Source organism: Physella acuta, unplaced genomic scaffold (genome assembly GCF_028476545.2).
Source record: "Physella acuta isolate Inbredline_101_S28 unplaced genomic scaffold, ASM2847654v3 ptg001524l, whole genome shotgun sequence".
Lineage (NCBI taxonomy): Eukaryota > Metazoa > Mollusca > Gastropoda > Physidae > Physella > Physella acuta.
Window position 1 is genome coordinate 202,501 of NW_026733039.1, and position 22,214 is coordinate 224,714.

The following is a 22,214-nucleotide window of genomic DNA, read 5'->3' on the forward strand; positions in this document are numbered from 1 at the left end:
TCAATGGCAACCCTACAGGTGGGTCAATGTGACAACCCTACAGGTGGGTCAATGACAACCCTACATGTGGGTCAATGACAACCCTACATGTGGGACAATGGCAACCCTACAGGTGGGGCAATGACAACCCTACAGGTGGGTCAATGGCAACCCTACAGGTGGGTCAATGTGACAACCCTACAGGTGGGTCAATGTGACAACCCTACAGGTGGGTCAATGACAACCCTACAGGTGGGTCAATGTGACAACCCTACAGGTGGGTCAATGGCAACCCTACAGGTGGGTCAATGACAACCCTACAGGTGGGTCAATGATAACCAAACAGGTGGGTCAATGCCAACCCTACAGGCATAATCTGACAGAAGAATGTGATGGTATTAAATGGGCCTTTGTCATAGGTCAGGATGGCCGAGTGGTCTAAGGCGCTGCGTTCAGGTCGCAGTCTACTTCTGTAGGCGTGGGTTCAAATCCCACTTCTGACAAGTTTATTTTTTTCTGAATTTCCCATGTTTTGATTTTGTTTACCAGGCTCTCCGCAAGCTGGAAGACGACAGAAATGCGAATCTACAGCTGGGAGAATATCCGTACAAAGAACATTCGTCTTTTTGTAGAGAAATTCGCCGAAAAGCTTGGAAATTTTTCTCGACCCCGTCTTCGTCTGTCTACGCACAGGTAAGCCCCGCCCACTTAGGGGTTGAGTTAGTTCAATGCTAGAAGGATACAGTATTATGGCGGTGTAGTGTAATTTTTTAAAAAGAAAAAAAAAACACAAAATTGATTCCAAAAACTAAACGTTTACAAACAAAGATTGTGATTGGTTGATTTAAACAACTAATCTATTATTGTGAAGTCAGTTAGCTTATGTTCTTTGTAATGATGGAATCTAAACTCTGAAAGATACCCTTAAAATTAAAATGTTGAGTTTTTTTTTGTAAGATACCATAAAAATGTACCCAGTCACGTGATGTTGTGTGTGTTGACTGCGCAGGTCTACGGCTTCATCTCTCTGTCCGTCATCTTCCTGAGCATCATCTCGTTCTGCGCCAACACCCACCCCGACGTCAGGACAACCACCACCCACAACACCGTCAGGCCGGCCACCACCCAGCCCTCGGTCAGTGCCGACCAGCCATGGAGGGCAGTCAGCAACTGGACAGAGTCGCCCTACCCCGGGGACGTCACCCCCTCCCACACCGGCCTGTACCGCGGGGTTGTCCACGGCACCAACCACACCGCCCCCCACAGGCTGCAGGGGCTGGTGGAACTCAATGTGACGTCACAGGAACCCGAGGAAATAAGTAAACTAGAATTCAATTCTAAAAATAACTCATAGATCATGTGTAATGATAAAGAAGTTATTTCTTTGTAATATCATGTATCCTATTCACTTTAATAATCATAATAATGTAGTACTCCATTAATACATTATCCACATTTGTAACAACAGCACATTTACAACAACACTATCATATCCACATTACAACAACACTATCATATCCACATTACAAAAAAACTACCATATCCACATTTACAACAACACTACCATATCCACATTACAACAAACAACGCTACCATATCCACATTACAACAACACTACCAAATCCACATTTACAACAACACTACCATATCCACATTACAACAAAACTACCTTATCTACATTACAACAAAACTACCTTATCCACATTACAACACTACCTTATCCACATTACAACAACGCTACCATATCCACTAATTCATCAACAACACCACACGTACAAGTACATCATCAGTATCTTATCCACGGCAGTCAAGGGGTAGCCACTTCACATATCCATAGATCGGTCACGTATCCTTATACCAGCCACACGCTCCACATCTCACTCTAGTTACCCACAACCTAACCCCCGTCCCCCTCCCTCCACAGACGGCCTGTTCACCCACCCCTCCCTCCACTACCTGGACATCGCCTGCCTGATCTTCCTGACTCTGGAGCTGGTTGCCAGGTTCCTGGTGTCCCCACACAAGGCAAAGTTCGTTCTGATGCCCATGTCGGTCATAGAGTTCCTGGCACTGCTGCCAGACCTGACGGACAACATGGTGCAGCTCTTCACGTCATCCGCCGTGCAGTACGGCCTGGTCATGCGTTACGTCAACTTTCTCAAGGTGCTCCGTGTCTTCAGGATCTTCCGGCTCATGCGGCACATTCCTGGTCTGTGGATCTTGTTCTACACACTCAAGGCCAGTATCAAGGTAAGGTGGGCTTGTCAAGTGGGCGTACGTGGTGGGCTGGGCTATATATGTGTGTAGGTGTGTCTGTGTTCGTCTGTGTGTGTGCTACGAGATACACTTGTGCCCTAGTTAATATCTGTGTTTTGGAAACAGATCAAACGTTGTCTTGATTTCGAATAACCAGGGGAACTAACAATGAAAATGAATTAACTTCCCTCTATAATGTTGATGCTCTCCCCTTCCCCATCCAGTCACTGGTTCAATCTGTGCCTCTCCCCCACAGGACCTACTCCTGCTCCTGCTGTTTGTCTTCGTCGGCATGCTCATCTTCTCCTCGCTCATCTTCTTCGCGGAGAGCGACGTGCAGCCCGAGTTCTCCAGCATCCCCAAGTGCTTCTGGTGGGCTGTCATCACCATGACAACCGTCGGCTACGGCGACATGTATCCCAAGACCAGCGTGGGCTACCTCATCGGCACGGCGACCGGCATTGCCGGCGTGTTGATGATCGGCTTCACGGTTCCGGTTCTAGTCAACAACTTCGTCATGTACTACAACCACACCACCTCCAGCATCCGACGCGAGCAGCAGCGGGAAAATAGGTCAGGGTCGTTCTACCGGAGAAAACCGCAAATCAGCGGGCTCGGCGACAAGCTCATGAGCTTCGGGAATTTCCGTTCGTTAAAAATAACTGACATCAACCCGAAAAACGAGGCGCCGGCCAAGGGTGAGGGTGGGACTGGAGATTTTAGCCCGGACGAGACCCAGACCTTCTCGTTCAGGCCCAAACTTCAGACTCAAGAAACCACGACGACAGAGCTTGATGACGATGAAGTGGATTCAAAAGAAACGGTCATACTAAATGTCGCGGCTTAGGTTTATATAAACAAAACAGCAGTTAAATCAAAACCATTTTTTAAAGTCTACTTTTTTTTCTATATAATCAGAATAATTGAATAATTTTATTAAGTTTTTTTTTTAAATTCTCCCTTGGCTCTTTGAGTTTCTACAAGCACAAGAGTTCTATAGTTGTACGGCTGCTGTATTAGTTATCTCCCCTTGAGTGACGAGCCATTGGACGAACAAACACTACAGTATTGGATACTTTGCATTTATTTGTAACATTGTCAAAGTCATGTACATATTTGGAATTAACTACTTATATTACAACTTATCTGATTATGTAAGGTACTTAATAGTTGTATGCACTTTTTATCAATGCAGATACCATTAATAATTCATTCATCCAGACAACATCCATTTTAATTTATTTATTAGGCCCATAAACTATTATAAACATTAAGGCTGATTCTAGCCAGAAAAAGATATGCATGCGCCAAGGAGAGAAACTACGACTTGCCTTTGCTGCGATGTTTTCTATGGTACTGCTCATGTGTTTGTTTACAACTGCAGAACCCTAACCCAAGCCATAGGTCAATGCGCCTGCGCAGAACTATCTTTTGCCGACCAGGTGGAGACGCTGGAGCGAAAAATCTTTTTCCGAGTAGTCACTTCGAAACATTAAACAAACATGTTAACTTCAGCTGGCTAGATAACAACATTATATTGACATATATTGTTTCAATACAATTAAGATTTCATCAAAGTACCATAATTATTTCGAAGTGTCTACTCGGAATAAGATTTTTCGGCAAAAGATAGTTCTGCGCATGCGCAGTGACCTATGGCTAGGGTTAGGGCTAGAATGAGGGTTAGGGGTAGGATAAGGGATAGGGTTAGGATTAGGGCTAGGGTTAGGGATAGGATTAGGGCTAGGGTTAGGATTAGGGTTAGGGATAGGATTAGGGTTGGTATTAGGGTTCTGCGGTTGTAAACACACGCATGCGCAGTACCATCGAAAACATCGCCGCTAAGCAAGTCGTAGTTTCTCTCCATTGCGCATGCGTATCTTATTCCGACTAGAATCGGCCTAATTATTTACACAAAGTATTATACGTAACCATAAAATTGTGTTAAATAATTTTATTAGTTATACATTTAGAACCAACTTGATTGTATACTATTGTTTAACCAGTGCCTTCATCATTGCTATCTAAGTGCATGTGTATATATCTAATATATATATATATATATATATATATATTACTTCAAGTGCCTAAAATTTTGGCCCCAATGTTTTAAACAACGTTCCCTATGCCTTAAAACAATGTTTTCTATGCATTAACAAAACAATGTTCCCTATGCCTTAACAAAACAATGTTCCCTATGCCTTAAAACAATGTTCCCTATGCCTTAAAACAATGTTCCCTATGCCTTAAAACAATGTTCCCTATGCCTTAAAACAATGTTCCCTATGCATTAAAACAATGTTCCCTATGCCTTAAAACAATGTTCCCTATGCCTTAAAACAATGTTCCCTATGCCTTAAAACAATGTTCCCTATGCCTTAAAACAATGTTCCCTATGCTTTTAACAATATTCCATGTGCACTAAAGATGATCCCTATGTTTAACAATGGTGCCTATGCATTCCAATTTTAAATCCAAAATTACCACTGTTTACACACCTCAACATATGTGTATTGGTCCATATGAAGACTTTTTTAAACTATAAAACTGCCTTGACCTATTCTACACTATTTACACACAGATTTCATGTTGTAACTTTAGTCCCTTCCACTTTGGTCCCTATTTACACACAGATTTAGCATCCTATAACCACCGGTTTCTTATTTTCAATCATAAATTTTGATAGACATTTATATTTAGCATGTTACTAGCTAACAGTTTGCCCGTATTTCTACATTTATTTTATATTTAGAATACCACTACCTAAATAGCTGGTCCTTATTTCTACAATTGTTTTATATTTAGAATGTCACTACCTAAATAGCTGGTCCTTATTTCTACAATTTTTTATTTTTTTTTCCTAATTTTTACATTTATTACAGACTGATGCAGAAACTTTTTATTTATAGATTAAATTTTCCGACAATTTTACATTCCTATTTTGTATTATAAAGTTTGAATTTTTATAAGCCTATTCCATTGAGATTGTTGATATGTGTACATGTACACACCAACCCAGACCACTTGTGTGATATTAAAACTTGTACCATCGTAACAGGAAATTTACCAACATCAGGATCATGTTCAGATATTGATATGATTTAAGAGAATTGATCAGTGTACAAAGTCTATCGGTGAATCTCAAATACCTGCTAGTCAAAACTGTTGTCAACTTTTTATACCCATGATGCCTCTAGCTTGGATTTAATAAAACTGTTGATATCTAACTCAACATAATGGATTTTGTTGTTTTTATAACCTGAACGTAATACACAAACAAATTAGTAATTTGTTTAGTAGTTGTCCTGACTGTGACGGTTCCATTTTATTACGGGTCTCTGTTCATGACCCTTTAAAAATACTCTGACGTTACAGAAAATTAATCCATGAATTCATTTTGAACAGAAAAAAACATAAAATCAATCTGAATAGTATATAACTTTTATTAAAATTACACTACAAATTGTACATTTGCTCCATTTACACCATCCCACGTCAAACAACCAGCAACCACCAGACAGACATCACAAACACACAGACAGACATCACACACAGACAGACATCACAACAAAGCCAACTTGCATGGCGAGGCCTGCACTGTTTCAATGACATAATCTTTGAGTAGAGTCACCAGGTCTGTCCGCACCTCTGGAATATCCGACATCCGCTTCAACTTGCTGTCCCTCCAGTTCCAGTCTAACACAACAGCCACTAAACTTTCTAGTTGTAGGGCACCTAAACATTACATACGGTCATTAAACTTTCTAGTTGTAGGGCACCTAAACATTACATACAGTTATTAAACTTCTTAGTTGTAAGGCAAATTAAAATGAGCTTAAGATTTAATACTCTCTGCTGTAAGAGCAAGCAGGTACACTAAGTAACTGGTTGTAAAAAAAATGTTTATGCAAGGTTTTCTTATTGTGGCTTTAACATCGTTAGCACTTACCTTGTCTAATTAATAGCAGCAGTCTGCCAGGTGTTCCAATGCCAACCTGACAATTTGTCTTTGATAAAAACTTGACTTGCTCTTCTACCTGCAAATGTCAGAGTACAGAACAAATAGTTGACACCTATATCTGGTCACATAGCAAGGCTAGTGCTCTCCCTATCAGGGCATAAAATGTCTAATTTTGGATTACAATCCTTCAATTTGTATGGAGACTAAGTTGATGCCTGGTCCAGTACAGCATTTCAATCTAGAGGACTAGCCACAGTGTGTGGTTAAACTCATGCGTTGCAATGTAGCGAACGAAAGAAGTTGGTTTTTTTAAACTTGACATTTATATGAAATAATATTTGAAATTTTTTTATAGCTATTATCAGACTGAAGTAGCCACTAAATGAACTATGCAGCTCCTCACCTTTAAATGTTTGGCAAAAAGTTTGGCAACTTTACACCTGCTGTCTAAGAAATCTTTTATTTGCCTGGGTGTAATAACAAAAAGGTGTTAGAAATATTTAACCAAATAATGAAACAAAAATCAAATTCATCAAGAGTAATACAGATATAACACAGGAAAACATACAAAGACAATCTAGACATTAGATTTTTTAATTACAGCATACAAAACTAGTATAAATTGACCTGTATAAGAGTCCATGTAGATGGGATGTCAGGCAAAAAAAAAGGCACTGACCTGTTGAGTTCTACTGCCCGTATAGCTGAGCTAGTCACTATAAGCAGACAGGGACTACCAGTTTTCTTCATGAAGAAACTTTTCTTGATGGCCTGTTTCCACTTGGTTAGGATTGATGCCAGGTAATCCTTGGGTGCCAGAGCTTCTGTGTTGCAGGGGTAGAAGTCATTTTCTGTGGACGACACAACATAGACAACTATAAAATCTTACATTAAATATTTTACTGTAACAAAAGTAGTTTAAAAAGTACATATGAATAAATATTTACAGTAATATTTGTCTGAAGTTAAAATCATACAACCAACTGTGTGGAGTGGATGAGATAAACCAAGAAACGTGTAGCAAACCTGAATCTAGCAAACAATCTTCCAGCAGCCCATCCTTGACCTTGTCTTTTAGAACTTTTGTCATCAGAGCTCTGACATCTTCTGGCATGCCAGGTCTTGTTAGCGTCTCTGGGGACTCGTCTGTGATTCTTTTCTGTAACAATGTTTCAACATGATGACATAATTTTCTGTAACAATGTTTCAACATGATGACATAATTTTCTATAACAATGTTTCAAAATTATGTCATACTTTTCTATAACATTATTTTAACATTATGTCATACTATTCTATAACATTGTTTTAACATTATGTCATACCATTCTATAACAATGTTTTAACATTATGTCATACTATTCTATAACATTGTTTTAACATTATGTCAAACTTTTCTGTAACAATGTTTCAACGTGATGACATAATTTTCTATAATATTAATCTAACATTATGTCATACTATTCTATAACATTGTTTTAACATTATGTCATACTTTTCTGTAACAATGTTTCAACATGATGACATAATTTTCTGTAACAATGTTTCAACATGATGACATACTTTTCTATAACAATGTGACATGTTTTACCATGACAACAGTGTGTCACAGTGAATGGGCTAGAGTAAAGTAAGCCAAGCTAAATTAGCCAGTTGGCATCACATTGAATAGATCAGAATATTAGTATCAATTTGCAGATATGATTTGGATTAGGTAGTATAAGGTTGATAAAAATGTCACTAGATAATAGCGTTATCTCAGTAGGTAGAGAATACTAGGGATAGCAACAGCCAACCTCATGGCAAAAGGAATTTAGTGTCATTATTAGCAACAAACTATAACAATGAGATGCCTCCTTTTTTACTTTCTCGTATACGAAGTTAAGAGGAAGTATTGTAATCGTGCAAAAAAATCTAAGTCTTCACTAATCAATGTTTTACACCTCCCAGGAGTCGAAAAAACATAGTTTTGCAATTTTGTCCATATGTCTATGTCTGTGAACATGATAACTTGAGTACTGTTACAGCTAGGTTGATGAAATTTCATATATAGGTATTATAATCAAATTTGTAGTTCTGTATCAACTTTTTAACAATTACCGGTAACCGAAGTGGAACTAATTCTACTTTTGGTTTTTCAAAAGCCTAGAACTTGAGTACTGTTTCAGATAGATAGACAAAATTTCTCATATAAGTACAAGATCTAATTATCTGCTTTCTTTCGAATTTTGAGTAATTTCCGTTTACCTGAAGTAGTACTTTACGCTATTTCAGATTTCTCAAAAAATGCATATGAAATAGCGATGGAGATTCTATTCTATTTTAAAAAGTTTACGTAATTAAAAATTGATTAAAACACATGTCTATATCCTGAGTTGCCATCCCGCGTAGTGTTATATAAGTATATTTGAGAAAGTTTAGGGGAGATCACTCCCGCTTCATTTAGGGTTACTTCTATGATTGTCTCTTAAAATGTCTTAGTTTACAGAAAGTTTTTTTTACTATGCTTTGAGAATTTGACTTACACGTTCTTTTTTCTTTTCATTTTTAGATACTTTCTTTTTTTTCTTCACTGGTTCCTTGCCATCACCAACTTCTGCAGTCCTTTTAGCTCCTTTCTTTTTCTTCTCACTATCTAAACTGACTTTTCCTTCTTTTTTACTTTTACTGATCTTTACTTTTTCTTTACCTTCACTTTCTGTAAAAAAAAAAATATGATAAAGATGGAGTAGGTAACAATGGATCTTTAAATTGTATAAAATAAATTGTATTTAAATAATAACGAATATTAACAACACTAGGACAGATTCTGTTTACTGAAATTAATTGCATTGGTCAACTTGCATAGGTTTATTTTTGGCCTTTGGGCAAAATTTTTTGGATTTTCACTATTTTGTGAGTTTCTACTATATGAATTAAAATGCCAACTTTATCTTTGTTATAATTTCTTTATCTTTGTTATAATTTCTTGTTTTCTTAGTCACGTTTTTTTTTTATATTTATATTGATTATTACAAATAGTTCATTTTTAAATGTGTGTTGTTTGTAGGCTACATAACCAATTTACTAGTATCCTTTCAATTATATTTGATTGCAGCATCAGAGTTGTCACGGCCTTTTCCACTACCTATTTCATGGCACACACTCAAAACAAAAATCAACCCTTGTTCCTGTAATTTCCATAATTTTATTGGTTCATATGTACAACACCTTCACTGTAGAAAACATCGCCATCTGCCTTGCGCTCTATCTACCTCTTCTTCCTTTCCTTAGCGCATGCGCACACCCATACTATATTTTATATTTATATCGCCTTTTTAAGATACATACTCGAAACATACATTCATCTACATTTAACTGTTACAAGAGTCATACCCCCACTTCCCCCTTCCAGCCTAAAATTCCTCTGCTGGTGTGAACTTCTGGCCCACAACCCGTCAATGTATTGTCATGGAAGGGTCATTTCATATTAGGCTGCTGGGCTGTGGGTCACCAAAAATTAAAATTTAAAATGCTGTATTTAGCCCCATTCAGCTAGAATCATCAAAATTAGTGTCTGATCAGTTTGATATGACTTGCTTGACAATCCTCTTCACTCCTAGTCGAGCTTAGGGCCTTTTGTCCCTCTCTATCGCTTTCCCTGAGGGTTCCCCCCATGCGCTGACATGTTACATTAGAATGAGTCTTTTGCAGTGTCTTCCAACCAGTGCCACTTCCTCATTCTTAAATCTTAATAATTGCACAATAATTGGCTCCTCGTTTGTTCTTCTCCACCCATACGTCTATATTCGGCACTTTGTCTTGCCACCTCAATTTCAAAATATTCAAGAAGTTCTGTATTACTCAGTATTCTGTATCTTCTCAATGCTTGTCTTGGAGATTATTGCTGGTAATGAAATTTTAATCCATGTCTCTGCCATCTATCTATATATATAATTCTCTTCATAGGGACCATATGAGACACCACGCAGCTTAGCCATTCCTACCCCGCTTTCTAGGTGTATTGCTACCACCCTCATCCCCACCTGTCAGGTGAGCTATGGTTCACCCCTATTGTTTACAATAGTAGAGCCAGTTTGAATAACTGACAGCTATTAGGGGCAGAGAATTTAGTGTATAAATGATTTGAAACTTAGGGGAGATAATAATTTCTGCTTGATATTTTCATTGTCGTCTCGGGGGAGAGGGTGGTATTAAAACAACGATGTTCTTTAATAATATGTTTAATAGTACAAATACATAGTAAAAAATTATACTTACCTACTTCTACAGCATCATACATAATTTTATAATTAGCAAATTAATTAATTAATTAATTAAATATATTATATATCCGGGGGGACGATCTGTCCGGGATTCAAAGGGTCGATTCTAAATATCATCCAAAAGTAGATCTAGAACTAGATTCTACTTTCTAGATCTAGATTCTAGATCTAGATCTCTAGTTCTCATTGTCATAGTAGGCCGTTCGGTTCAACGCTTCCGGGTTTGTCATTTTTGTGGCATCCCACGGCTCATGCGCTTACTAAAAATGGCGACCAGTTTCGCTTTCACTAAACGATAGAGGGATAAAACTAATAATTACGAGGCCATCGTTAATTTTAGACATCGGAACTATCCGTTTCTATTTCAGTCTGTTATTTAAGAATTCCCAGATGTACTTTTGAGCTAATTTCTCTGTTTGTCTCGCAAGCTACGTGTAAGTGAAAATAGCTCTATGAATTCTTGTCTTTTAAATCAAATAACCCTGAAATATCGTTTCACGGCGTAAACCAGCTTATGTCAGATGTAAACTCTAAAGTATTAATTTTACACATATTACAATTAAATGGTAATAATTTATTGTGTTAATGAGATATGTGCGTGGGTAAACGATCACCCCCAATAATGCCATTTTATTATAATCTTGTTTAGTGAAAACGAGGCGCGGGAAAATGTGTGCTGCGCAAGAATCCAATCATTTGGCTAGATTTATGCCTGTTTTTTTTATGCCACACCTAAAAAGAGAATGTTTATGCTTTCTTCATTGATAATCGTTTTGTTATTTTTTAAACTGAAAGTATGAATTATTAGTTAGATTGCAGGTTTTGTAACTTGGTATACTTACCATTTATCAATTTTAAAAGCATAGCATCCTGATTGTGTACAAATATACTTATATAGTCATAAAACACAGAAACATTAAGTTATAATTGCGATGTGCCACACCCCCTCAAGAAAACACGTGTTTATTAAGCTGTTTAGTGTTTATCTCACTTTACAACAGTAATTAAGATTAATTTTCAAATTTTTATCACTTATTGGGTAAGATTAAGCACATGTTTACTAAAAATAAAATAAAAACAAATTCTGTTTTAATGAAGGTCACGGGTCAAGTTTTTTTTCCTTCTGTCAAGTTCAGTGGAGGGTGCCACAGACTGACCTGACTTTGTAATTTTTTTCAGTAATAATGACTTTGCACAGAAAGTTAAAATATGCTAAATAAATTAGCTTAGTTTACTTTACTAGTGTTCTAGCTATTATTGATACATTTTTAATTTAAAAAATCATTCTGTAATTCTCATAAAAAATAGTCTGGCACATTGCTTAGATGGCAGGATTGACCTCTGACCCTGAAACGTCACGCATCGTTTTCTGACGGTTTTTCCGTTTATTTTAGGGGTCCCATCCACGACAAATGAAAAAACTGTTTATATCGCAAATTCTCATCATTATTTTAATGCAAATTGCTAATAAAATGGATAATATGCCTTAGAATGCCAGAAAAAATCGCAAGATTCGTGGTTGTAAATAATGAGAGGATTTCTAGTGGAGCACTCTCCGTAAAAACTGAACCGCCGCCAAAAACGACCGACTAACGGGGAAAACGGCTCGACTAACTGTACATTAATATATAATTGATATATTTATCATGTATATTTACAGTATTTTTGATTACTTTTTCTAAAATCTTCCTCGAGGATGAGGTACCCACGCTGACATTTCTATCCGCTATTTTAAGTATCATGACGTCATTGTTACGCTAGTTGCCAGACTGAAACAACTAGTTTTTGTTTTTTACGGAATGAACTGTTAAGTCTAGTATTTTAATTATAAATCAATTGTAGCATGTGTGGAAAAAGTAAAATTATAGACATTATTATTGTATTAGTAATTTTATTAGTATATTGATTTTTTCTTCACTGTGGGCCGACCGTTGCTGCATTCGTGACCGGTGGTTGACCTCGTCAACGCCGCGTGGCCTATTCGTTTATATAATCAGTGTTGCTCGTTCAGTGGCCTTTTTCAGAGCTAGGCCTAATTACGGGCGATTTTTAGACTTAATTGATTGGCCGTTAGCCTTTTTCATTGCTGCGTATTGTAAAAAATGCTCGTTCAGCGGCCTTTTTTTTGGCGCTAAATAATCTGTTTACGAATAATCTGTTTACGGGCATTTTAAGCGTTTATTTATTTATTTTTTTAAGCTAGACGTAGATCTAGTTTAAAAAATATTTTTTTTATACAGCTGGCTGTCTAGCATGCCTGATATTCGAACTTAAAAAAAAAATGACCGAACTAAAAAAAATGACCAGAAGTAGGGAAGTAGGTCTCTTTTTCAATTTGCTTGAAGAAGAGGGGGGGGGGGGGAGAGAGAAGTGAAGACACCGACCATCTCGTGTACGCGTGTTCATTCTATGACGTGTACTGTAGGCCTGCTGAAGTCACGGTGACCCCGCAACCGTGGTGGGATTTTTCATCCACAGGATAGTAAACATAAGCAAGCAATCACGCGAGTGACGATGTTTGGAGATTTTATTTTTAAAAAAATCACATACGTCATGTTTTCAAGATGACAAAAATGTAATGTAAAAAAAAAAAGACACTAATACCATGTATGAACCTCAGCTGCCACACTGTTGACTCAATATAATGTGATTGAGTGTAAAATGTATTTGCATTTATAAACTATCTTAACTATTACTATCATATTATTTTATGCATATTTATTATTTAAAATTAGAATTTGAAATAAAAATATTTATTATGGTCATTTGATTTATGTAGGTGTTCATTATTTCTTAAAATGGTATGAATAAAATGTAGAGTAGAATTTAATAAATAATAAAATAACTAGATCTAAGTTTTATTATCAACCAGTTGCTTTTTGTTATTTTCCGGTGAGTAAATGACCTAAGCTGACGCAATTACCATGGCGGGAATTAAAAGCTCGTGCACACAAGTTCACGGCGTCATGTTATGCCGGTCCAGGAGCAAGATTCTTGTTTTGTCATTCATTTTCCATTCTAGCTAAATTTTCAAATTCTCTTTTTTCTCGTCAACCGAATAAGCTAGATATTTAAATGTGGTGTCAAATGTTCTCTTAAGGGGTAAGGAACTTAATGGTGTATTTGAAATAACAGAATATTTTATTTTAAAAAATCCATAATTCAACCTAATCAAAAAGCCTAGTCATAGACATAGAGTTGCAACAACTTTGGGCTTAATGTTTTATAGGGGTTTTGTAGTTTTATGTATTCATAAAAGTCTTTCCAAATGTTTTATAGATCTATAAACAGCGGTCTATAAACTTTACTGTAATAAAATACCTGAGACAGATTTATCATGGTTATTTTCGTCAACCCACCACTCATCGTCTAGATTGTCAGCCATGTTGTTTATAAAAATAATTAGTGAATTGGGCTTACTAAACTCCAATAGCTGCCATAAAAATAGAACATTCGAAAAGCTTTAAATTATAAAATAAAGAAAAGATAATGCTCTTTTAATTGCTACAATAGTACCTTAGTACCTTATGATTTAAATTATTGATAAAAGCGTTGGTCGCTAAAATTTGATTTAAAAAACTTAAATATTTGAGTGCAAAAAAACGTTTGTAGAGAAAGTATAGGCATAGAGGATTTTATACGCCAAACTTCTTTAACAATAGTGTACATACACTTAAACTCAAAACATGATCGTGAATAGGCCTACTCCTTTAAATTACAGTCAATCCACTCGAAACTGCTCTTCGATAATGGTCCTTCGAAACATTTGTGTAATGTGACCAGTCGTTTTCTTTCAGACATTTTTCTCTTTGAGGAGGGGGGGGGGGGCGGGGGGGGGGGACTGTTGAAGTATATATTGGTATTTTTCTATTTTCCTATTTAAAATTGCGTTTACTTCGTTTGATGGGGCGGTAAACGTGTTCCGGGGGAAAGGGGAGTGTCCTGTTATAAAACAATGATGACCATTAACTAACTAGACACAGATGCGTAGCTTGGATAGGGTGGGTTGGCGGCTTCCATTTGCGATATCAACAAATATTTTTACCAGAATCATTACTCACGTTTTCAATTTTCTTAATTATCTATATATATGATTTTAAAAAGCCGACATGAAAAAAGGTTGACTAATGCATATTTGCAGACAAAATGGCAAACAGATGACTTTACAAACAATGTTTGTGTGACATGTGTCTCTTCTATCCCCCACATTCTTTTGAAAAAACTAATATAAATACTCAAATCTCTATAGACTTATTCTAGCCGCGTCACAGCTGTCCGATATACAGTCTAAATTACTTCTAACAGTTTGAAGACTTAATTAGACTCCCCATATGTAGACTATTATTGATTTCAATTCGATTACATGCATACTGACTGCAAAAGAAAAGGAATAGCAGCACAGAGATAACCCAACATGTTATACGGGTCGAGTATTGAACTTATAAAAAAAATTGCAAAGATTCAAAAATACAATTTAGCGCTCAATGCTCTATGTTCAATGTATAGTTTATTATCAATAAGTGCTGTACTATCATGTCATGCTGGATTTAGATAAACACTTTAGCACGTTTAACTTTGCAATTACAACACACTATTATTACACGCACAGAGCCAAGTTAAGAGTAAAGTTGAAAGTTTAAAATACATTTGCCTCTTCAAGTGAAAGAATTTTGAAAAATCTTCTTTAAATACCGCTGTGGAGTCGGCGTGGCTAAACCTAAATGTCCCGAGATCGAGCCCCTAGGCTTGATAAATCAAACAACGCACATATTATTCTGACAAAGGCTATGGAAGAAAATTCAGAAAGAATACTTTATTGTGTTAGAAAAAATTCCGTCAACCATTAGAATTTAGAACGAAGAAGAAAGTGCCAATATAAAGCCCCCCCTCCCCCCTCAACATTTTCGATTTGTCACACCAGAACAGGCAATGGAAAATTGACGGATAGCTGAAACAGAGCAGGTTGAGATTTAGAAATGGGAGATAATTATGTAGATCTACTGCAAATGTAATGTGATTACACAGGAACAAAGCCTTTTCAGATATTAAGTTACAGGTGCAAGTTGACCCGGAGTTGCTCCAGAAAAAGTCTCATCAAACATTTTGACGACCAAGATGTGTCGTAGTGAGATGACGGGGCAAAATATAGCGATTTAGACAGGCATACTCATGATAAACATATGTTCAGACATCGTTGGTAGGGACGTAGGGGATCGGTGAGTACAGAAAAGGCGCCATATATATATATATATATATATATATATATATATATATATATATATATATATATATACGAGAAAAATGGCCCGTTGAGGAAGGGTACAACGGGCGCTAGGCTGATAGTGCTGTCTCTTTTCTCTAAACTAAAACCAACCCACCCCCCCACACACCACCCCCACCCTACCCCCCACCCCCCCACACCACCCCCACCCCCACCACACACCACACACCACCCCCACCCCTCACTCCCACACACCACCCCCTCCACACACCGCCCCCCACCCCCCACCCCCCCCAAAAAAAAACATGGCTACCGTCCAATTCAACGAAATATAATTATATACTTTTTCCAGTGTCCGCCCCCTCCCAGAAAATTCTACCCCCGCCCCCGAAAATTTCAAGTACCCCCACCCCTCTCCGGGGAGGAAAAAGTCTGAAAGAAACACTGAAACCAACCCCCCCCCCCCCACACACCACCCCCCCCCCCCCACACACCACCCCCACCCCCCCCACACCACCCCCACCCCACCCCACACCACCCCTCCCCACCCCTCCACCACCCCCACCACCCAAAAAAGCATGTCTACCGTCCCATTCAACGAAATATAATTATATACTTTTTCCAGTGTCCGCCCCCTCCCAGAAAATTCTACCCCCGCCCCCGAAAATTTCAAGTACCCCCACCCCTCTCCGGGGAGGAAAAAGTCTGAAAGAAACACTGAAACCAACCCACCCCCCCACACACCACCCCCCCACCCCCACACACCCCCCCACCCCTCCACACCCCACACCCCCCCCCCCCCCAAAAAAAAACATGTCTACCGTCCCATTGCAAGAAAACCACTTTTTAGATTAGACACATTAATTAGGCGGTAATTTTATTATAGAGTATCGATGAGGAAATTTCTTTTGAGTTGGGGAGGGGGGGGGGGGCTCAGACGTTCTTACGCGGGGGGTGGGGCTTCGCCCCTACCCGAAGAATTGTATGCAAGAAAATCTTCACGCAAACCATTTAGATTAGACAACATTTCCTTTTTTTCAATGTAGAACCAATGACGTCATTACATTACTGTGTGCACTCTCTGGTTTGAGATTATGTTCTACTCTACGCTAAATGTGTCGACGTCATATTTCGTTTTTCGAATTACTGTGCATGTTTTTATTTTGCTTGTGTTTTCTCTAGAGCGTTCTTGTCAGACAGAGCGTTCTTGTCAGACAGAGCGTTCTTGACAGACAGCGAAACTATTATATAGAATATATATATATATATATATATGCTATATCTGAAATGCAAAAATAGTTAAGACCTGCAAAAAATGTGATTGCTTCTCATAAAATATTTCTCTAAATTTTGTTCATTGAAAAAAATGCCGGTTTTATATCAATCAATACTGTCTGATCGGCTGAGGACAAAACATCAGTTGATCTATGCTTTTGGCTTGTTTTCAGTTTTTATTTACCGGAATTTAGTGTAAACCTAGTCTAGATTTTAAAATCAAATCTGAACATCTACTTTACAAGAGTTCTAGTTCCTGCTGAATTAGGATTTTTTTTCCTCCACATACGTTGTTGCCGCAGATTAGCGGCCTAGCTATAAATATAATTTTAATTAACTTAGTATTGATATAGATCTAGATCTAGATTATAGATCTAGTATAGAAAGGTCTAGAAGTTTACTTGTATTCTTATTGCCAACCAACATGTTTTCTCATTTTGAAGAAGAGACGATATTCAATGCTGTTCTTTTATTCACTTGGTTAACGTTTGTTTGGGAGACGTACCTTTCGTTACGTCAGGTTTGCTATTTTAATTTTAAAACAAATAATTAAATATTATAAATATGTTCTATGTTCGGACCCAGGTCCGTATAGAATTATATAGTCTATAAATACATATAGTATAGGCCTATAGATTCTAGCAACGGCTCATTATTCTGTTCTGGCATTGAGACATTTAATTAAGTTCTTAAGTTCTTAAATCTATTTCTGAATTTTCCCTTAGTAGACTGACTAGTGACTAGGAGAATGACTAGATTGGATAGAACTGACTAAGTCACTCACTTAGTGACCAGAGTCACAAGACTCTCGAGTCTAGCTAGTTTATATACATATAAAAATAAATAGATATCTAGGGCATAACTAAAACACAAGTAACAAATAGATTTAGGCGTAGGCCTATTGGTTATTTGCTTTTTTTTGTTTACTATGTTAAAAAGCTGTTGTACAAAGTTCAAGGATTTTTATAAAACTCTGTCTTTTATATAGATCTACTCACAAATAATTATTTCATTTGTGTTGTATTTTAGCGTCATGTTGCACTGACAAGTAAAACTGTGCCAGATAAACTGGTGGGTGTGATGGAACAAGAAACATTTGAAAAGGCTCGTGCATACCATCTAGATAAAAGCACCTTTGGATTGATACACAGTGTATATGGACAAATTGAGTCTACGGTAATATTTGTCAATGACCTGAACATTTTAAAGAATGTATTTCTTAGCCATAGTTACTAAATGTAACATTATATATTTATATAGGTCTATATACTACCTACTAATAATTCCACTCATTTTTATTTGGTTTAATGTTGTCCTTATTGTTTATATTCTTCTTTTCTTCTTCTTCTTCGTTCTTAATTATTAGTGTTGAAGGGGATCGAGATTTATCTGCCAGTGGGTTTGAACTCGAGACTTTGTTCGAATTTATCAACCATGAGCTTTTTGCCGACTCCACCACGCCTCCAACACAATTAAGCGTTACGTGTCAACTGGTTATGCGCCATTGAGGCCATTGACTCCCATTTCAGCCTGCTTTTCTTTTTGGATTTGCTTCCATAGCCTTTGTCCAACCAAGAACAAACTACAAGGCAGCAGTTGTTTAATTTTGGAGTTGTCTCTCCTAGAAGAGTGGCTATCCCCAGCCAACGAGCCTCATCGGCCCGAGGGTTCGAACTCGAGACTTTTCGGTTTAGCAACCTTGAGCTTTACCGACTCGACCACGCCGACCCCTAATTCTAAGCTTAAAAATAAGTAACCAAAGGCAATTTTGTTACCTACAAATAAGATTTTTAAAATAACATTTTTATTTATTTGCCTTATTACAGTTAATCTTGTGTTTTGGTGGTTTCCCAGCATGTTGGAATTTGTCTGCATTTTTTTTAACACGTCTCAACTTTCCACAAGGCGAGGTAAATGTTTTTTAATTGCTGATTTTGTAATTTGCTTTTTAGTACTGTAGTCATGATTACTCTGTTTGATTTTTATGCTTCAAAAGAATTGTTTGCAATTTTTAGATCATCCAATCACTGGTCTTCCTGGTTCTGGCCATGATCTTTTCTTCAGTAACGTCATTGCCGTGGTCCTTGTACAGCACGTTTGTCATAGAGGAAAGACATGGTTTTAACAAGCAGGTCAGTTAACGGTTCATTTTTTTTTTGGGGGGGGGGGGGGGATTTATCACTTGAAAATTCATGTCTATTTTGGTGCCAATGTTTTTACTTACTTATTATTGATGGTTGCATTTTTTTTCACAGACCTTGGGCTTTTTTTTTAAAGATACAGCAAAACAGTTTGTAGTGACCATAGCAATAGCCTTGCCAGTGACTGCTGCTTTGATACTGATCATACAGGCTGGAGGGACCTACTTCTTTATCTATGCTTGGCTCTTCACACTTGTTGTTTCACTGGTAACCTCACATTATTTACTTTGGTTTTTTTTATTTGTTCTCTCTCTATTACCAACAAACCATTTTTAGTTTTTTACTTGTAGTCCTTATCATAACAAAGTTTTTATTGGAGAATTAAATCAATTTATGTTGCCAAAAGCTAGAAGAGTTTTTTATTAATTAATAACATTAATCTGTTGGCAACTCCTGTTTTGTTAAACTACTTTATCTGGAGAGATAGTGGTTATTCCTTTAAATATTCAGCCTAAATTGTTAAAAAAACATTAGCTATTGTTGGATTGTAGGGGAGGCAATAAAAGAATGCTGGTGCACTCTACTAAAGCAATGACCTGCTTTAAAGTAGTGGTAAAACCTCTTTGTTTGATCAGTTAACTTGTGTCTACAGGTCATGATCACAGTTTATGCTGATTACATTGCCCCGCTGTTTGACAAGTTTACCCCACTTCCTGATGGTGAACTACGCACACGTATTGAAGAATTGGCACAGAGCATCAATTTTCCTCTAAAAAAACTCTTTGTTGTTGAAGGTTAGTTTGTTGGTTAGGAGTAGGTTTCTCTTGTGCCATCTAATATTTTAATAATTTTTACGTTTTTGATCAGCATGATTTTGATTTACTATCTTCTATGACTTTATTATTTTAACATTTTTCTTCTGAAAATAGGTTCCAAACGATCTTCTCATAGTAATGCATACTTTTATGGGTTTTTTAACAACAAAAGAATTGTTCTGTTTGACACACTACTTGAAGACTATACACCTGATAACAAGCAAATTCAAGAAGAAAATCAGACAGGAGAGAATACGGTAGTTAGAATTAACAAGTAGAGAAGTTTAGAATTTCAATGTTTTTTAAGAATCACCATCTTGAAGTGTACTTTGGAATTACGAACTTAAAGATTTGTTCTCTTATTTTAAGATTTTGTAAGTTTAACAATGGTTATGTTTTTGAATTCCATGAATTTTAATTCCCCATGATATAGTTGAAAAATGTTTTGATGTGTCTGTAGAGTACAGAAACCCAGGAAGGAGAGGTCAAGAAGGAAGTAGAAGAAAAAGGGAAAGATGAGGAAGTTACAGGTGAAAAAAGCAAGAAAAAAACCAAGAAAGGCTGCAACAATGACGAGGTCCTGGCAGTTTTGTCTCATGAGCTGGGCCACTGGTATCTGAACCATGTTCTCAAGCAGCTTGTCTTGTCTCAGGTCAGTCACCTTCTCATCTGCTTGTATAGTCACCTTAGGTGGATATTAAAATCTTGAACATTAGGTCCTAAATCATGCTAGTGAAAAAACTGTTTTGATGTATGTGATTTCCCAATGTTCCAGGTTAACCTGTTGTTGTGTTTGATGGTGTTTGCTGTTCTCATGAAAGAAACTGTTCTCTACTCCGCCTTTGGTTTTGATACACAGCCTACTCTCATAGGCCTCATCATTATATTCCAGTTTATTTTTGCTCCGTACAATGAGGTAGGTATCAGAGCTTGTCTACCAAAAGCAGTAAATTTCTGCAGATGTGACATTGGTTATATTTATTCACCCTAATGTCATTTACAGATAGTCTTTTTAATTTGTGTAAATTAAAATATCTATGGTTAAGATTGATTTAATTTTGAACTCAATTATTTTGTATTTCTTGCTTCTCCAGATATTGTCTTTCATAGTCACCCACATAACAAGGAAGTTTGAGTTTCAAGCTGATGCCTTTGCCCGCAAGATGAAGCAGGCTGAGTTGCTGCGGTCAGCCCTGATTAAACTCAATGAAGACAACTTGAGCTTCCCCCTCAGTGACTGGCTGTACTCTGCCTGGCATTTCTCACACCCTCCCCTCCTGGATCGACTGAAAGCCTTAGAGGAACCTCAGTCCAGAGACAAGAAGACTCAGTGATTGGTCCGTGTTAATATTGGTTCATGTATCCCTTGTGTTCCAGTGTAAGTGTAGCTAGTATTGAGTTATCAAAATACTTTTTGCTTATTTAATTTAAAATTTTTTTTATTGTGGGTTAATATTTTTGTACATCTTTAAAATGATAAATCACACAATGGTACTTTTTTTTCTAAAGTAACGTGATGATTTAAGCCATTTTCAGTTTTGTTGACAACAGTTTCCTCATAGCATGTTTGATGGAGTGATTCTCATTTTGTTCTATTCCTTCAACAGAGAACATGTTTTTTAGCAGTGATGAACATGTTTTCTTGTTCTATTCCACCAGTTTAAACTGGTTATCAGTTGAAGCAACAAAATTATGTTGGACCATTTGCTTAAGGGTAACAAATAATGTGTTGTGGCAAGAAAATATTGTATGGTATCAGCCTTAAAAGTTTACTGGATCAAACTGCTTAAACTTTCAAACATTTTTCTATTTACCTCTAATACTGTTTTTTATTTTTTTAATTGATCTAGCTGCTAGTAATGTGATTATAGAAACTTTATTAACACTTGATCTGGAACCAAAAACTAAAATTTTTTTGGGTCGGTTTTTTTTAAAATATTTTCTTTGCATTTTTTAAGTTGCTTGTTTGTAAACATGGAATAAATGCAGCTTATAAAGATATAGAAAACAATATTTGGCAAGTTGTAACAATTTTTGTGTGGCAAGTTTTGAACTAATTAATATATCAAATTTTGATTTAGCTTTTAGTTAATATTTTAAAACCATTTAATTAACACAGGTAAAAGTCAGTTTTACCCATGTCAAGTATCTTATGTTGGTCTAGTTATTTTTATTAATTTCATGACTTTTGTTTATAAATATAAAATGATATGTTGATGCAGATGATTGTTCCAATAAAAATTCAATACACAAAACAGTTGCAATTTCCTTTACATCTATTTAGTTATTAAGTTGCTTTTT

General features: G+C 36.8%; 3 protein-coding genes and 1 non-coding gene across 5 annotated transcripts in view; 3 read left to right on the forward strand and 1 right to left on the reverse strand.

Moving 5' to 3' along the window:
- Positions 1-3,452, forward strand: part of LOC131928592 (potassium voltage-gated channel subfamily C member 1) — a 25,963-nt gene extending 22,511 nt beyond the window's left edge. Inside the window, exons 4-7 of the mRNA XM_059284663.1 lie at positions 529-672; positions 989-1,298; positions 1,904-2,229; positions 2,492-3,452. Of these exons, the coding sequence (XP_059140646.1) occupies positions 529-672; positions 989-1,298; positions 1,904-2,229; positions 2,492-3,082 (1,371 nt within the window). The 3' untranslated portion in view covers positions 3,083-3,452. The remainder of the gene's footprint in view (positions 1-528; positions 673-988; positions 1,299-1,903; positions 2,230-2,491) is intronic.
- On the forward strand, positions 399-482 carry Trnal-cag (transfer RNA leucine (anticodon CAG)). The gene has a single exon. It is a non-coding gene; the product is annotated as a tRNA-Leu (tRNA).
- Positions 3,453-5,678: 2,226 nt separating the features above from the next.
- LOC131928593 (protein CMSS1) lies at positions 5,679-13,868 on the reverse strand. 2 transcript variants are annotated; one of them, XM_059284664.1, is made up of 7 exons: positions 13,783-13,868; positions 8,722-8,894; positions 7,223-7,355; positions 6,876-7,047; positions 6,600-6,663; positions 6,185-6,272; positions 5,679-5,970 (listed from the first exon to the last, which is right to left on the reverse strand). In XM_059284664.1, exons 1-7 carry the CDS (start codon positions 13,844-13,846, stop codon positions 5,798-5,800), a joined length of 867 nt encoding a protein of 288 aa, XP_059140647.1. In that variant the 5' UTR covers positions 13,847-13,868; the 3' UTR covers positions 5,679-5,797. The 2 variants fall into 2 exon arrangements, with proteins under 2 accessions (XP_059140647.1, XP_059140649.1); XM_059284666.1 differs by having other exon boundaries at positions 5,911-6,014.
- A 3,346-nt stretch (positions 13,869-17,214) lies between these two features.
- LOC131928595 (CAAX prenyl protease 1 homolog) lies at positions 17,215-22,169 on the forward strand. The gene is made up of 10 exons (XM_059284668.1): positions 17,215-17,477; positions 17,987-18,133; positions 18,784-18,867; positions 18,973-19,089; positions 19,213-19,365; positions 19,751-19,892; positions 20,028-20,170; positions 20,374-20,565; positions 20,689-20,829; positions 21,008-22,169. Exons 1-10 carry the CDS (start codon positions 17,382-17,384, stop codon positions 21,245-21,247), a joined length of 1,455 nt encoding a protein of 484 aa, XP_059140651.1. The 5' UTR covers positions 17,215-17,381; the 3' UTR covers positions 21,248-22,169.
- The last annotated feature ends 45 nt before the right edge of the window (positions 22,170-22,214 follow it).

Excerpts from the sequence above, each read along its gene's own strand:
- LOC131928595 (XM_059284668.1), top strand. The coding sequence starts at position 17,382 with ATGTTTTCTCATTTTGAAGAAGAGACGATATTCAATGCTGTTCTTTTA. Across the intron at positions 20,171-20,373 it reads ATCAGACAGGAGAGAATACG|AGTACAGAAACCCAGGAAGG; the intron begins GTAGTTAGAATT and ends ATGTGTCTGTAG. Across the intron at positions 20,566-20,688 it reads AGCAGCTTGTCTTGTCTCAG|GTTAACCTGTTGTTGTGTTT; the intron begins GTCAGTCACCTT and ends CCAATGTTCCAG.
- LOC131928593 (XM_059284664.1), bottom strand. The coding sequence starts at position 13,846 with ATGGCTGACAATCTAGACGATGAGTGGTGGGTTGACGAAAATAACCAT. Across the intron at positions 8,895-13,782 it reads CCATGATAAATCTGTCTCAG|AAAGTGAAGGTAAAGAAAAA; the intron begins GTATTTTATTAC and ends TTTTTTTTACAG. Across the intron at positions 6,664-6,875 it reads CGGGCAGTAGAACTCAACAG|GCAAATAAAAGATTTCTTAG; the intron begins GTCAGTGCCTTT and ends TATTACACCCAG.